This window comes from Psittacula echo (assembly GCF_963264785.1).
Source record: "Psittacula echo genome assembly, chromosome: 3".
In the NCBI taxonomy this organism is placed as follows: domain Eukaryota; kingdom Metazoa; phylum Chordata; class Aves; order Psittaciformes; family Psittacidae; genus Psittacula; species Psittacula echo.
The window spans coordinates 20,358,686-20,376,199 of record NC_137736.1 but is presented as its reverse complement, the minus strand read 5'-3'; the positions used below and the strand labels follow the sequence as shown (position 1 = coordinate 20,376,199).

The 17,514-nt window shown below is 40.2% G+C and overlaps 1 protein-coding gene across 1 annotated transcript; it reads left to right on the top strand.

Annotated features, from left to right (window-relative positions):
• Window positions 1-999: 999 nt before the first annotated feature.
• On the top strand, window positions 1,000-10,915 carry LNP1 (leukemia NUP98 fusion partner 1; the record flags this gene model as incomplete). The annotated part of the gene is made up of 3 exons (XM_080613492.1): window positions 1,000-1,149; window positions 8,427-8,672; window positions 10,718-10,915. The coding sequence occupies 3 exons, from the start codon at window positions 1,000-1,002 to the stop codon at window positions 10,913-10,915; spliced, it is 594 nt and encodes a 197-aa protein (XP_080469618.1).
• Between the last annotated feature and the right edge of the window lie 6,599 nt (window positions 10,916-17,514).

Sequence of the window (17,514 nt, the reverse complement as noted above, 5' to 3'; positions counted from 1 at the left end):
TTCGTGGGCCACGACAGAGGTTTTTTTGCTATATCAGACATTTTGAAACAAAAAAAAGGACACAAAAATTACAACAAAGTGTTACAACCACAGTTTGTAAACACACAGCCTCAAGGAGACCCGCAGGACAAGTGCCATGTAGAGTAGATGTGACCAGTTTAGCCACTTGGTCTCAGGAAACAGTTCCCAGCCCTATTCTGTTTTGTGGTATAGACAGGGTCTATATGGCTTACATCCAGGGCTGGTGAGGTGAAATCAGATGAATTTTCACTGTGTGCCTCAAAGTGAGGCAGGGTCTCCCATAACTCTAGTATGGCAGTGAAAAGCAGATGATACAAGTTCACGTTGGCTGCCATAACCCAAAAATGATCATGTAGTTTCTTCAGGGGGGCTTTCTCCTACCTAGATAGACCACATTTGCAGAATACCAAAGAAAGAGCAGAGACAACAGAAGTCAAGAGAGAGGGTGGCATGGAAAGAATTTGTCCTTTTGTTTTGATTTGACAAATTTGCCATTTGTCCTTCCTCCCACAGCACTAGTTAGCTGTGTCCATTTCTGGCCACCATCAATATATCAGTTCTGCTTCTCAAAATCACAAGCCTACTTTTGGTTCATGTACACACCTCCCAGGCATGTAACTGCAGGCAATTCTCCATTGGTATTGACAGCACTCAACAGCAACACACAGCGAGCAGCCAACACATTTCCCTTCCCACCAGCCCCCTGTGGCAGTGTCATATTGGACATCACTGTAATGGAAAAGTTAAAAGGAACCTCATTGAAAAGAGATGAGAAAAGATTGACTTAATGTTTAAACAGTCCCAAGGGCTGCAATGGGTTGGGATTTTGGGGGATGGTGTGCAGAAAGACTAGTTGAAACTGCATCTCCATTTCTTCTTGTTGACAGAACAGTGTGAGGCTGTTGGCTCGTTGGCAGCATTTGACCTTGCTTTTCCCAGTCTGGTTGGGAGACCCCCCCAGGTTTGGAACACCTGTACATGGAATATGAAGAGGATGATGATATTTCCTTTGCAAAATGGATGAGCAGCTTCTGGGGTCACAACTTGATCGATGATAATGAGAAGGAGGGTAGAGGCCACAAGAAACATCAGACTCGACTCTTTAGTGAAAGAAGAGCCTCCCTTCCGGTAAGAGCTGCAAGAAGTTTTCTCTGTGTGTGTGTGGCTTATGTATAAATGTAAGTGCCATCCCCTGGAGCCTGGCTCTAGAGATGCATGAGAATGAGTGTGATACACCTTGCCAAGTAAGTTCAGTTCCTGCTGGCAGCAGTTAGTTGCATTTTGAACTTAGCTGCCTGCCAGGGTCAGGCCTCCAGTGATTTTGGAATACAAGAAAACTGTCAAACTCCAAGATAAGCAATGATAGAACCAGAAATGTAAGAAGGGTGTAATAACTGCCTAACTATGTATCACAGTCCTGTTCTGTCTGCTGAGCATGGCATGGCAGAGGTAAAAGCATTTTGGCAACTGGCATACATGAACGTTGTCTTTAATGAGTCTGTTCTCATGTATAAAACTGTATAACTCCATATGTGTTCTTAAGTCTTGGACCTAATTCTGCAACTATGCTGCCCCCAGGAAGTTGTATGCTTTAGTCCTGGGATTTAGCTGTTTGCAGGTGTGATTTAAACCAGAGAATGTGGTCCCTCCTGTTTTTAAATATCTGACTCAGAAAATAATGGTACAGCACATATGAAAGCTTATTATACTGTGAAGTACAATTCTAAGGTAGGAGCACATTCTTTATTCTTAAACAAACAAAATACCTGGGAAAGGGGCAGAGTTCACACGCGCAAGCAGGTTTTTAAGGCAACTCACAACTATCTAACTGATTATAAAAATGAAGTTAAACTAAAAACAGCTGTTCACAGGCTGCTCTTCACTGAAGACTGTTGCTTTTATTTCGGCTTGAAAAAAAATGTTTATGTTGTCCAAACCTGTCTCTTTTTTTTCCCAACTACATCTGTTGGCTTATCAATGATATTATGTTTCATTTCAAACAGTTTTTCACTTATATTCTTAAATTGTTATGGCTACAACAAAGCAAAAGCTATTATACTGGGGAAAAACAGCTAAACTTTTCCAAACTTCTTTCTCTCCCATGCTGTATTTTCATCTTGCAAGCTCTCCTCCACTGGATCTGCCACGTTCTAAGCTGTGGGATTTTTAATTTTCAAAAAATCTGGCTAAGAGAAACCAAACAGACCAAAGCCACCTCCCCACTCTTTGAATTCATAGATAGTCTGGAGAGGTAATCTTCATTCATTAGTTTTGGATTGATCAGTCACATTTGTTATTACAGTTATATTTCACCTTGGTCACAGACTGCAACACAGACTGAGCTAAACCTTTGTTGATAGGTTCCATCAGAATGCCTGAAAACAGATTTATAAGTGTTTCTTTATTAATTAATTTTACTTATTTTAAATTTGTTCTTCAGAGATTGACACATACGTGATTTCTTTAGTCCCCAATACAGACTGAAGTGTAAGAATGTACTTTAAATCACTTTCCATTTGGCAAGCTGCTGACCACATCTTTGTATATATTTGTGTGTGTATTTGCACGTGCACACATATATTTCATTTGAAGCATGTTCTTTTCTTCTGTTTGTTCAAAAGCTATTTATATACTTAGCTAATAGCTATTCAAATACTTTGCTATAGCTGCATCTGTGAATCCATACCTAGAACTTGGATTAAGTTAGCTGACAGAAAAAATTGTGAATTTTGACATTACTATTCAACGAGCTAAAGTTATCCTGTACACTTAATTGTGTCTTACCTTTACATTAATGCCCCACACAGATTTGTCTTGCTCCAGTAGTATTATACATGAGATATAAATTTCAACTACTTAATATCTCAGTGCCAGAAACTGACCGGAGGAATGAGAAGGGAAACATTCTTTAGGGATTTTATGATTTAAGGATAAAGTTTGAGATGAATTGTTTAAATTGGAAATCTCTGACTAGTTGGTAGTAAAGAGCACTAAAACATGTTGTCTTAAACCAAACCTAGAAGTTAGACAATTAGGCACTAGTAATTCATTAGAAATATCTTCAGAAAGAGCATCTCCTTGTTGAGAGCAACAACTTGCTATTGCTATTGCACCTGCATGTGTGTGGTTTTTACACAGCTATTATAAATTATAACTACTGTGAGGTTCAAAACACAGTACTGTTAGTTAAATATTGTCTGCATTTTATCAGAACAGGGCTATTAATCATGAGGAATAATAACTGAAGTTAGAATGCATCTCTTCCGTAAGTTAGTATATCTGCAGCAGATCACATTATACCCTTTCTTCTGTCTCAACATTGTAAATGATAAGTGCTGTCTGGATGAAAATCAAGTCAGCAGGTTCTGACTGATACAGCTGTTGGCAGAAGTTCCTTGTGCAGATACAATGGTACTGCCAAAGCAGCACTTTCAGCACACTTTGACTCCTATCCAGGGCAGGTATATGGTGCGTCAGCAATAGCGCAGTCCTGCCCACATGAACTGCATCCGCACCAGGAGTGTTTTGGTATGACATAGCAAAATGCTAGCAGTATAGTGTAAAAGGTGGTTTTGCATAATGCTGGAAATCACTTTCAGCTCCAGATTGGTATGTCGGTCTTTATAGCTTTTACTGTGCTGTAGAAAGACATTCAAGCCACTGCTCTCACCTCAAACACAATGTTAAACTCCTGTGGCATCTTATTAAGATAGACCTCCCCATAACATGGATAAAGCTTTGTAGAATAACTCCCAAATTAACAATACTTTTACTTATTTTTACGCAATATCCCAGTATAACTCACAAACATTACTAAGATGAGCTTTGGAAAATGTTTTTGCTGTTGTCATTGTCATTTTACGGAAGGAAACACAAAATTATATTTATCTTCACTGGGTCTCTGGCAAGACAGGCTGAAACTTTCAACTCCACTCTCCTGAAAAAGGTCAGAGTTGTATATGTTGCTGTGGGCCAACACTGAAAGAAAACTGCCTGAGGAGAACTAAGTCATGTGTTTCCATCTCCTTTAGTTAGTTTGTTCCCCTGGCAAACTTTAGACACTGTGTATGCAGCATTAACTGTGATACCCTTTCTGAAGTCTCCAGCTATGACTTTGCTTGACACGTTTTAGTTATCCTGCATCATTTTGGTTCAGGACAGTTTCTTAAATCCCAGACAATTTGTTGTGTGGAAAAGGTAGGAGGCAAAGGAGAACTGATAAGAGCTTTACAGCCCTATAAATGTATTCACCTTCAATTAGACACTGCTGCTCACAGGAGAAAATCTAATAAGAAACAGCTGAAAGAGGGAACAGAACAACTGACTGCTGTTGAAGTTTGATTTAAACATATGTTTTAAACTGAAGTCGGATAGAACATTTACCACCGTATCGTAACTACAGATCAGCTGGAGCCTAGGCCAAAACATTTTTTAGGAATATATGCTTGGCTATAAGCTTCTTGGAAGGAAAGGAAGCATCTGAATGTCAGATATTCCGAAATATCCCTAAAGTACTGGGATCACTGTGTAAACTTCAGCTAACAATGAACACTGGTGCAGACACAGTGAAGATTAATTTTCTTTACTGACGGCTCTGCAAGTCCTCAAATCAAGACCAAAAGATGGAAGCAATTATCTTGCCTCCAACAGAAACTGGGAAAGAGAATGGGAAATTATATTGATGTCAATTTAATGAAATATTTTGTTTATATACTTCTTGTGTGGTTTAGATGGGCACTTAGGAAAAGATAAGCTGTTGTGTAAGTAGATACACCAAGCATGACTGGCCTTTACACAAAGGCTCAAGCAGAAAAAGCAGGTATTAAAGGGAGTGAGAAACAACCCCTGAGAATACAATTGGTATTTCTGGCTTTCCTAGTTGACATTGTTTGACCCCATCCAGCAACTAGGCACCACACAGCCTGGGTGGGATGGGGGAAAGAACTGGAAGGGTGAAAGTGAGAAAACTTTTGGGTTGAGATAAAGACAGTTTAAAAGGTAAAGCAAAAGCTGCATGCACATGCAAAGCAAAACAGGAATCCATTCACCATTTCCCGTGGCAGGCTGGTGTTCAGCCATGGGAACGAATAGCAGGAAGGTTCAGCTCCAGGAAAGCAGGGCTCCATCACACATAATGGTGATTTGGGAAGACAAGCACCATCACTTTTAAGGTCCCTCCCATCCTTCTTCTTCCCCCAGCTTTACATGCTTGGCATGACACCATATGGTCTGGAATATCCCTGTGGACATTTGGGGTCAGCTGTCCCGGCTGTGTCCCCTCACAACTTCTTGTGCAACCCCAGCTACTTGTTGGTGGGGTGAGAGGCAGAAAAGGCCTTCACACTGTGCAAGCACTGCTCAGCAGTAACTAAAACATCCCTGTGTGATCCACACTATTTCCAGCACAAATCCAAAACATAGCCCCATGCTAGTTAGTATGAAGAAAATTAACTCTCTCGCTGCCAAAACTAGCACACCACCACTGGCAAAAATTACCGATTTTGATATAAAGGAGTATTCATCATTCTTCCTTCCCATGCCTTTTCCCTTGTTTCACTTCCTCCCCACTTCTCCAGTTTAAAAACTAGTCAAGGTCTGATCTTAGGTGATAGAGATCAAGGGGGATTGCTAAACAGGCACCAGATATAGGCACAGGGCAGCTGCTAAGGCAAGGACAGGAGCAGATACTGGGGTTTGGAGACTTTTGGCAAGGGTGGACAGCAGCAGTGGGTGGACACCAGAATGTGCAGATACAGAGGTGATCTCTGTTGCTAGCAGCTGCTGAGATGGGAAGCATAGATTAAAGCAGTCTTTAGCAGCTCCTATTTACAATGTTATTAGGCAATCAATTTGGCACCAAACATACGTATTAAATGCATGTATTAAATCCAAGGAACAGGAAGAAACCTGGATGGATTTTATGTAAAGTCAATGCCAGACCTGCTTCATCACTGAGTTTCATTTTATGACTCTTTCAGTTCTCCACACACTCAGTCTTCAGTAAGACTACTGTACTGTGCTAGTTATAAGCCATGCAATGCTCATGCTTGAGCAGCTGTGTTAAGGCTCTAGTCCTCTGTAGGGCTGTGTCTGTAAGACAGCAACATGCTGACATGCACAAGCATGCTGTCCTCCTAGCTATGGTGGTATGTATCAAGCAAAGGCACTGTGAGAGGAAGCACAACCACAGTAATGTGACTGCATAGATCTGTATGTGTAGCTTTACCCTTGGTCCACTAAGGCAGATCAGAGGAAGACCTGTGTCTTTTCCGGACCATTGCTGCCACGTCAGTATGTGAACTGCAGTCTTTTTGTTAAGAACTTAACTATAAGACTATCTGTGAAGGGAAATTAAAAAGCAATGTCTTAGTAAAATGAAACATTGACAAATATTGCAGAAACAGAATTGACAGAATACCATCCCCCATTTCAGTTGTCCTGCCGGATTTGTTTATTTTTCATTTCCTCAAATACTCTAGGGACAAATAGCAGTGATTTTTAGGGAGAAACAATTTTTATTTCCAGGAAACAATATTTGTGGATGTCACTAAAATGACACAGAATACATTTAGGTTGTTGAACTTGACATGGCATGTGTCTTGCTGCCCCTCAAGCACAATGTGATTGCTTCGATGCTTTTTAAAATAACAATACAATATGGCCTTACAGAAATTACAGCTGTATTGATTGGTTTGAAACCAAAGCAAAAATAGTATGGCAGAAATCATTACCAGTACTCTTGGAGGCAGTCCATAATACTAGTTACTGAAGTAAGCTTATATCTGGAAAAGAAATTGAACCTGTATTGTATGATCTGAAAACCCTTTGGTATTTGGTGCTTCTGTGAAGTGTAAGATTTACTATTTTAAGCACCTCTCATCAAGCCTGTCTAATGTGATGTAGTCACCAGCATATGGATACACAGCCTTACTATCCAAAGAAAGGCTGCATAGGTCCCTGTTATGCTGGTAAACTTATAATAGCAGCTGGACCAGAGTAAATGGAAATGTATACAAGAGATGTTTCAGGTCCCTTGCAGTCCGAAGTCTGTAGATTCATGTGGCCACTATATCAAGTCGGTTTAGTTTTACGCTGTTGTTTGTTAAAAAATAAACAAAACAAAAAACCACCCAACTCCAAACAAGTTCCCTCTAATACCCTACTGTGAGTGTAGGGTTTTCTCCTGGGTTTTCTTAGAAAGCATTTCAGGATCTATGGGACAGATCTTTAGTTGTTACAAACAATCACAGGTCCCTTGAAGCTAGGAGAGCTTTTCAGGGTTACTCAGTAGCTGGCAGCTTAGCACCAGGCTTATACAAAACATATATGCCTTCAAACATGTATGCAGCAGCTGGGTGCCTGGAGTGCCCTAACCTGACACCTGTGGGATCCTCATTTTTGATACCTCCCACCTCTCTCCCACAATTTTCACTACCTGTATCTTGTCAGTGGTCAACTACTCACCCAAAAAAGCACCAACAGCTGGCAGGGTTTGGGGCATGCCTGGCTGTATGTGATGGCCTTCTCACACACTTCTTCTACAGGTCTATTTCTAAACCTCCCAATACATGACTCCACAGGACACAGCAGTTCAGTATCAGTTTAATCTCCCTTACAGACATTCAATTAAACACAGCTGATGCAGATCAATAGTTTTTATCTGCATGTCAGGCCAAGGAAAATTGAACCACATGGAAACTAAACAACTATCTACTCCTTCACCACTTTAGCCCTACAAGTGTAATTACAAGAAGTCTCTTTTCTACCATTTCTGTGATTGGGATGCATCCTGCAGTGCCCTGAAGGTGCTCCCTCACCAGTTCAGGACAAATGTGCCCAAGAAACCATCAGAATATTCGGACCTGGACAATAAAGGATCTTGTCTGCCTATAGGCCATGCTGAAAATTTGATTTGACACAACTGGGCTAGAAATGGTCACTTTCACACTCAAATGAACTGAAGCATTTTATAAGACATGGAGCACCTGTGGGTCAGACCCTGAATCAGGCTAATTTGGCAACAAAAGACTGGATCTTTGGTTTCTGAGAGTCCTGCCTAGAACCTGCTGCCAGATATAAGACCTGAGTTTCTGAGGTCATGAAGGGTCCCAGTTTCTTTCAGTGTCAGTGGGCACTAAGAGAACCCAGCATATTTTACATTTTTAAGTGTTCATTTGGGTGCCAAAGCTTAGATACTCAAAAACAGGAATAAAAGCAAACTCCACTGCTGCCTCTAGAAAACAAGGTTTTGGCAGTGTGATTCTCTTTAAAAGGAAAGATACAGAAGTCTAGGCAAGGTCCTTCATTCTGCACCATTGTTTGAAGAGTACTTGGTGGCAAAAAGAATCTGCCCTGTGTGCTCTGTTTTAATATTCAATAATCAACACAGACCTCTTGTTTTTCAGGCCAGGCTTTCCTCCGTCCACACAACACGACTTCATGCTTCTACCAAAGGCTCATCTTCAGGCCATCTCAAGGGCTCCAAGGAATTTCAAGAAGACCACGATGTCAAATGCCACTGTCACAGGAAGGCAAGCAGAACACCTTCAGGAGACAGCTCATGCCCAGAGACAAGATCAAACTCCATCCAGGAATTTGCAGAGTCCTTTGAAAAACAATTGCATCTCAAAAGCAAACGCTCAGTTTCTTTGGTAGGTAACAACCAACTTAAGATCACTTCAGAACTAAAAAAACCAACCAAGTAACAAGCAGGCCAGCTTTATCCCTGGTGTAATTCCTATGGCTTTCTTGGAGAAAGAGCAGTGATAAACTTGAATTAGAATTTCTCAAATTACAGTAGAGCAAACATGTTTAAAGTGGTAGTATCATTTGCAAGAGAATTCTTGATGTAGTGCTAGCATCTAAACTTACTAAAAAATTTTTATCTTCAAAAAGAGACACCACATTGGCTGTGGCAATATTTTCAGGGGTTTCTACAGCTGTGCCCCTAAAACATGACAATATAAACCCAGGTTTTCTTCACTTTTGCCAAAGACCTAGCTCTCTTTCTCACTGCTGCCTACCTGGTTTAACCAAATACAGTGTTATCTGTAAGTGATGTTTGAAAGGATTCTCTTTTACCCTTTGGGACTCCATCTGTTTGCTTTTGTTGGCGTCACCACACAGCTGCAGCAGCAGCCATTGCTATAAGTAGCTGAACACATTTATATATGAACACACATATGAACATGTAAGAGCATGCAGCCATCAGGGGATTATCCCCACATTTCATCCTTCTCCCATCATTCTGTCCTGAGAAAAGCATGTTCTACATGGTTTGTGTTGATGAAGTAGCCAATAAAAGCCCTCTGTCTATGACACTTCAACACACTTTTAGTACTACAATATATAGTATCTGGTGTGTCATACAACGGAATGAAGAGTATTAAACCCTAAGTCACTTTCATGTTTCTGAAGAGCACTATCAAATTCAGTCACCCTATTGAAAAAGCTGTACTTGAATAACACTTGACTTTAGCACCAAATAACAACAAAAGGAAATATTTTTTTTTCAGTTTGTTGACACTGACAGTTTGCATGGGAGAGTAGTTTTAAGCTCTCTTCACAGATCTTCTGTTCAGCAAGAAGAGAAAATAAAAACCTCTCTTCAATAAGTAGCATCATTACATGATCAATCCCACAATTACAGTCTTTCCATGACCGGTCCTAAGAATATGCAGAATTATGGTGATGACAACTCTGTTATGCCATTGTTAAGATTTGAAGTTCATTCTCTAATCTCATTTTTCCCTTTAGGAACTACTCAGAATTTATTTCATTTGGAACTTCACATTGCCTCATATGCCAACCCTCACCAGTGGTTGCCTGGCTTATAATTTATCATTTATTAAAAGTGCCTATGGCTAGAAAGTCTGTGAGTGTGTAATAATTGTACAACAGATATAGTGAGTGTAAATATATCTTCAGTTCCGGTTCAAAACATAGATTCTGGTACCCTTCTGTAATCTGCAGTGAGGTGTGCTGGACTGTATTTTATTTACCTTTCAAGTAGACCAAATTGTTGTCATTCCCTGAGTCATCATTGACATCTGGAAGATGTGAAGGACTTAAGAATCTTGAAGAACTGAGGTGTTAAGAGATCTGAAAGGAAATTTGGGAGTGGTCTTAAGCTTTTATCTCAAAATGGAGCATTTTTTTGCTTTCAGGGATCTGTAGGTGCAATTCATTCACCATGACCACACAGGTAAGGGAAAAGTTGGGGAAAGGTAATCTGATTTTATCTCCTTCCCTCCAGATTGCTTTTTTCTTACAAACCTGGCTTGGAGGACACTTCATGACCTTCAGCACTTGTTTTCAATGAGATCTTTGCAGCTAGCACTGAACAGCCTTCAGGTACATAAAGATGGATCATGTGAAAGGACAGAAACAATGATTCTGGGCTGAAATCTCAAAGCTCCTCACTTTTTACCTCGTGTCTGCTCTCCCCTTCAAGTCCTCTGAGCAGGTGACCCTCCTACTAAACGTAGAGCATAAACAAAAGCATGTTGTCTCTTGCTGAGTTTAGGGGTGACTTGCTGGGACTTTGAATTTGAACCCATCATGTTAAAGATGATCTTACTGAGGTGGGTGACTGGAATATTTTATTATTCATTAGTGGTGAAATAAAATAATGATTTTTATTTTGTTCACGTTGAAATCGCTTGTAATTCCCTGCTATTTTTATCCTGTCTTTTAGCAACCTGAAGGTGTGAAGGAGAGAAGAGAAAGATTGCATTTGAAAAAAAGCAAGTCTCATAAGATAATGGGAGAGAAATCAGAGCGAAGGAGAGAGCAGGAAGAAGATGAAGGTTCAGAAGCTGGACCTGCAAAACACAACAATCAATTTCCATCACAAGCAAGCACTGAGAAAGGATACTTGTGCATGGGGAGCTAGAATGTGTTAAGATAACGAATTTTAACACTCCCCCTGAAGAGCAGAGAGAGCATTCTTGTTTTACTTTGACTAGAAGCGGCCTGTTAGGTAGAATAAACCCTAACCTGTAAAATAAAAGTAAAATTCAACTGCATCATTGACACCATGTTAATACCTTCCTGTCTTTACTTTTGCCATTAGAAATGTGAACCTTGTCATAGGAGGAGTGTAGCGAGATCCAAGTTGGCAATTAACCACTGTAAGAGAGTTTCAGGCAAATTTAATATTGTGTCAGGACGGTGATGCATGTTTAGTACATATATATTAAAAGTACATATATACTACAAGCCATGCCAAGTCATCCAAAGCCTTGTTCATGTTTTAACAGAAAACACTCTTATTGCTAGGTTTGGAAAGCAAAAATTACACATAAATGGCCACCTGCTTCCTGCCCCTAACATTAACTTAGGTTTGTCTTGGAAACAGGTATCTTTTTGCTTTGACAATCTCCTGACTCCAATTTTATGGAAGTAATAAAAGAGAAGCCTACATGTTCTCTTCTATATCTCACTTCTTTCTGCTTGCCCTATCACTGTGCAATATGACTCTTATTTCTCTTGTATCCCCTAAGCCCTCTCCCATGTCCTCAGTCTCATTTCCCCAGTCACACAACTAGTTCTTTCTCTCAGCTTTTAATCTCATCCTCCTGCTTTTGTGGCCTTTCCCCTCTCCATTTACTACTTCACAGTCCTGCCTTGTATCTACCAACCTCTTTTGCTACATGTTTGTTTTGCTTCATCAGAATTTGATCTTTGCTGAAAGTTCTCCAGTAAGAACAGAGATGTTCTGCCTATCATACTTCTGTATAATCTCTTCAAGGGATTTCCACACATTCACGGTAAGCATTGCAACCCTTTTCTCTTTTTCTCTTTTCTAGAACTAGGGCCAAACCAAGGGAATAAGAACTTGCTCTGACTATGCTAAGCAGGACTTAGGATAACTGTTTCCTCTGGCTGAAGATCCCTTGAACTCTGGTGTAAATCTCACCAACTATAAGTTAGATTTCCTCATTCGGGGACATCCACCTCCACATGCTCATAAATGCATACACATCCCCACAACCTCCCCATGCCCCCTTTCAACATGTAAGTCTTCCCTGCAGAGAAGAATCCTGCCCTCTTTGGGAATAATTTCCCCAGGCCTAGGTCACAGAAAGCCTGCTTTGGATAATACAGTTAGAGTTAAGACTAATGAGGTCATGAGCAAAACTAGAAGTTTGCTGGGTGTTCTTCCTGTGATTTTCTATAATTAATGAAGATCTTACTATTTTACTTTAGAGTCTTAATTTTGAATGTTCAACCTTTTAAAAGTTTAGGGCATCCTTAAAACTTTGTAACGCTTATTTCTATTAAAGGATTGTTTTTCTTTTTAAGTAGGTCTTTGGGGAATATATAAGAAAGCAAATTGAATTGCTGATGTTTGTAAATTGCTGCTAATTGGTAACTTATAAACTAATAAATGATGTTATAAACTGAAAAATGGTGTTCCTATGCATAGTTCCTGTCCTCCCCAATCCAGATTGAATTTTCATTAAGTTCTTCTGTCAGCCAAAACTTCTGTGCAGATGGCTTTCTTTTTGTAGCCCTAATTTGAAGACTGCATTGCAATAGACCTGGGTAGAAAAGAATATGGCCAGCGGTGTTTGACTTGCTCAGATAGAACATCTCACATACACCCCTTTATGTAGCAACCTGCCCTTACATCTCATGACAGCTAAATGCCATGTCTGCCCCAGCTTTTTATGGATTTCAGAGCATCAGCTTCTCCCTCCTCCTGTTTTCCAGCCAGATTAACTCAACAACCCCAGCTGTATCCCAGCAGAATTTCAAAACACTTGTATTCATGAGACTAGCATGCTGGTTGCACACCACACCTGATGAAAAGAAACACCAAAAAGAGCTAAAATAGAAACCCCACGTGTGCCTGTCTCTGACTTGCTTTTTACCATCTCTATTGAAGCACAGGCAACCTTATTGCCATAGGCCTAGTAGGTCTGCCTCTAAACAGCTCCCGTGTTTATCACTGAACCCCATCTCTCAAATGGGGGAGTCTGTAAGTGTTTATACCCTGTCAGACTCTGGAAAAAAAAAGCTTTCAAGTAATGTCCTCAACTGTCCTTAAATTGCTAAAAAATGTTTACTCAAAAGTGCTTAAAAGTGTTTTCTCTTGCTTCACATCATGTCTCATTGGACCAGCAGTCCTTTTCAGTTTAGTCCCGTGTAGTCTGACACAATAGCATTACTTAAACTGAAATTTGCATAATGGAATGAAATCATTCTCTGCATAAGTTGACAACTATTATATAATGAATCAGGCATTTGGGAAGAAAGTTAATCATCCAAAGAGGAATGCGATTGCAATGGCATGGCTGATATTTCCATTTCCACCAAAAGTGGAATTGGAATTTTCCAGTAGTCAGAAAGACTCCAGAGGGTTTTCATTTTCACAGTAAGTCACAAGCTTGGTTGTGACCTTTGGTTTTCATGTCAAGACTGACATGAAAAATAGCCATTGCTCTGATTCCCATCCCCAGTTCTCAGAGCAGCAGGGATGGCTGTGAGCATTTTCTGCACATGTGCCCATTCCTCCGCATATGTTGTTTGCTCTTTCTGGTCTTTCCAAGAATGGGATGGCTGAAGTTGGATCAGAGTCCAAACCTTGGAGACAAAGGAGGTCACTTAGTGGGAAGCAAAGACAAAGGGACCAAAAAACACCTTTTCCAAAATGCTCATTAAGAGGTAATTTTAAAACCCTGGAACAGTTTTACAAGAGAGGGAGCCAGCAGATAGAAGTACACTGACACTCCCACTGCAGGCTGGCTGTTGAAAGCTGATGTGACTCAGAGGCCTGTGAAGGACATTTTAAACTTGCTGTGTCTCATGGGTGATGTACTTGGTAAAATGCTCCCCTCTGGGGATCTTTTCCAGTGCATCAGGCTAACTAGGAAGTGCTCCTGTGGGAAGCATTTCAAGAGCATGATCCAGTTATACCCCAGTGTTTTCTGAGAGGGCTAAGAAGAGAATGTCAAGTGTGGTCACCTCATCTTCTAGGTGGCATTCCCAAAGCAAGATATTTATGCTTGCATACTTCTGAGGTATTATTTAATTGCAGCATGGTTTTGACTGATTAAGTTTTGGATACTTTTTAACATATCACACACTAATATATAAAATGAAGCAATATCTATATTTATGTGCATACCCACAACAATTCTTTCTAGGAAAAAAAGAAATATTTCAATGCATAAATAAAATAAAACAACCACGATGTATAGGTGAACAAGGGTACAATACCCATTAAAAAAGAAACCTAATATTACATATGAAAAAAATGAAAATGTTAATGTGTACTTTTTTGTTCTTTAGCACAAAAGAAGGTATTTGGATAAACACAGCTCTGGAGCTCTGGCTTTGAATGAACAGGATAAAAATCACACAGAGATATAATCAAACCAGATAGCCAAAGTTATTCACAATGAAATTAATAATCATAATCACAGGACCTTGAGTTTATACAGGCATCTGCCAAAACCATAGAAAAAAAAGAAGTCTTGAAATATGTCCAGAAAGATATTGCAGCCAAAATCTAGCCATTCACTGAGAGAAATGAATAGTGAAATCCAACAAACTCCATAGATAATGCCCTGCCTGCACTTGTTCTGCCAGAGCTTTCTGTAACTGTGTACGAACAAATGTTAAAATAGACCCACTCATCATAGAAAACATTGCTTGTAGGGTGTTGATTTTCTTTTACCCTGTTGGTTTAGATTGGATTGACATATGATATTCCTCCTATTGGGAGGATCCCTCTGAATCCTAGCCCAGTCTTTCCTGTACTTTGGAAAAGGATAACTTCTCTCAGCTCTGTCTTGTCTCTGAGGCCAGACAGAAAAATAAGAGAAAGAAGTGATACAAGGAGTATCAAAGACTAATATTGTCACATTTAATTCATTCTTGTCCTTTTTATGTTTGTCAAAATGCTTCAGTTAATGCAATTTCTAAACTAATTGATTGTTTTGCTGTACTGAGAAGGCTCACCAAAATCTGTGACAGTTATATATGATTTTTCATTAAAAACCAATGGAGTCCTTTTAGAGAGTCCTCAGCCTAGTGAATTAGTCCTATTTTGATACTGAAGTATCAAAAAGAATTAGTCCTATTTTGATACTGAAGTATCAAAAAGAATTAGTCCTATTTTGATACTGAAGTATCAAAAAGGAGCCCTTTTTTGCTACAAAGCTTGAACAGAAGGATTCAGAGACACCGTTCCCCTGGGCTTCCCTGCAACCATATCCTGTTATATAAGACGGACACTAAGATTTTCACCCTTTGGGAAGCAGCCCTTCCTGGATCTTTATGTAATGGATCTCAGTTGATGTTCTAGTCTTCCTATATGCACAAAACAAATGTTGAATGTCTTTCATAAGCATTTTAAACCTATTCCTAGAGGACTCCTATACAGAGAATTTTGGCTGTCAGAAAGCAGCTAGAGTGTTTTTAGGTTAGCCTTCCCACAGCTCGCACAAAGTTATGCCTGAGAGAGAGGAATGGTTAGGGCGTTCCTTTGCACTGATGGTCCCGGCAGCAGTCAGGGTGAACAAAGTAACTTTGTGCTGCTCTCACCTTTGCAGAATTTTGTCAATCACAGGTTAGACCAGAACTTATAATGAAAAAAAAAAAAAAAATCATAAACTCCTCCTCATTGTACCAAGTTCATTCAGAGTTGGAGGATACTCCAGACAACAGATTTTCCATACCTTTAACACCTTCTGCATGGAACAAATGTAGACGCACAGTAGCATAATCCAGGTCGCTACTGTATGGTCAACATACATCAACCATAATGTCCATCACACATTCATGGTATCATGATGATCATCATGGAATCATTACGATCTGATTACCTAATGAAGAGCAATTCTGAGTTGATGTTGTTTAAGACTGATAAAAGTTTCCTTTCACTTGAAGGAGCAAGATTTGTGTGTTATTTGTGTGTTATTTGTCATGATGACTTGGAGACTGGCAGCAGCACAGAACCTTTACTGCATGCACAGCTTTCACAGAGAGGTATCATGAGAAACTCTTAGGGCCTTATTTTCTGTTACTTTTAATGCAGAGGATAGAGAAAGGGGATCATATACCAAATTATTCAGATCTTGACTAAACCTTAAATGCTGGTGACTGAAAGAGATATGTCTGTATATTGAAACTGCTGCAGTAATCTTATGTTATCAGATGCTACAAAGAAGCTGTGAGAACCCTCAGCATCAGTATTGCTTTTAGCAAAGTTTTATACTGATGACCAAAGGTAGAAGATGATGAGCCACATTGGAGCTGTTGCATCATTCTTTAAATAACTGTATTAGTGGAAAAGCGGAACACTAGTGTTTTGAGGGAGCTGCAAGCAGCTGGGTGTTTCAATATCTGCAGTTCAGAGCTGGCACTGCAGTGAAGGGGTAAACAGTTCTCCTAATTCACAGTGTGCACTCGCAGCCCAGAAAGACAACTGTATCCTGGGCTGCATCTAAAGGAGCATGACCAGCAGGTCAAAGGAGGTGATCCTGCCCCTCTACTCTGCTCTCGTGAGACCTCACTTGGAGTATTGTGTGCAGTTCTGGTGTCCTCAACATAAAAAGGACATGGAACTGTTGGAACAAGTCCAGAGGAGGGCCACGAGGATGATCAGGGGACTGGAGCACCTCCCATATGAAGATAGGCTGAGAAAGTTGTGTCTGCTCAGCCTGGAGAAGAGAAGGCTGTGTGGAGACCTCATAGCAGCCTTCCAGTATCTGAAGGGGGCCTACAAGGATGCTGGGGAGGGACTCTTCATTAGGGACTGTAGTGATAGGACAAGGGGTAATGGGTTAAAACTTAAACAGGGGAAGTTTAGATTGGATATAAGAAAGAAATTCTTTACTGTAAGGGTGTTGAGGCACTGAAATGGGTTGCCCAGGGAAGCTGTGAATGCTCCATCCCTGGTGGTGTTCAAGGCTAGGCTGGCCAGAGCCTTGGGTGACATGGTTTAGTGTGAGGTGTCCCTGCCCATGGCAGGGGGTTTGGAACTAGATGATCTTAAGGTTCTTTCCAACCCTAACTGTTCTATGATTCTATGATTTTATAATCAACGTTTAATAGTTTAGTCCGTCCAGCTCACTCCTCTCCATAAATTATGTGATATAGTTAGTGCCTATATTTATAACCTCAGGAAAGAGACTGAGGACTAAGTACTCCTCTCTTTGGAGCCTTTTTCTGTAGGTGGCATCTGAGACATATTGGGGAGTGGAGCTGAATGAGAGAAGTAGGTATAAATGCTATGCTATCTGTACTTTCAAGCACAGAATCTTATCTCAAGACTTTCTGGGTTGGTATCAAATAAGTATAGAAAGCACTGGATACCACATTCTTTTGGAAGAAAATAATCTTGTGCCTGGTCTGGATCCTGCTGAAGTTGTTCTGATGATAGCAGGACTTAATCTAATAAGTGTATCCTCATTTCCTTAATGTTGTTGATTCAGTAAATGTTTTGGACTAGGGATCTTAATTTCTTAAGGGAATATACCA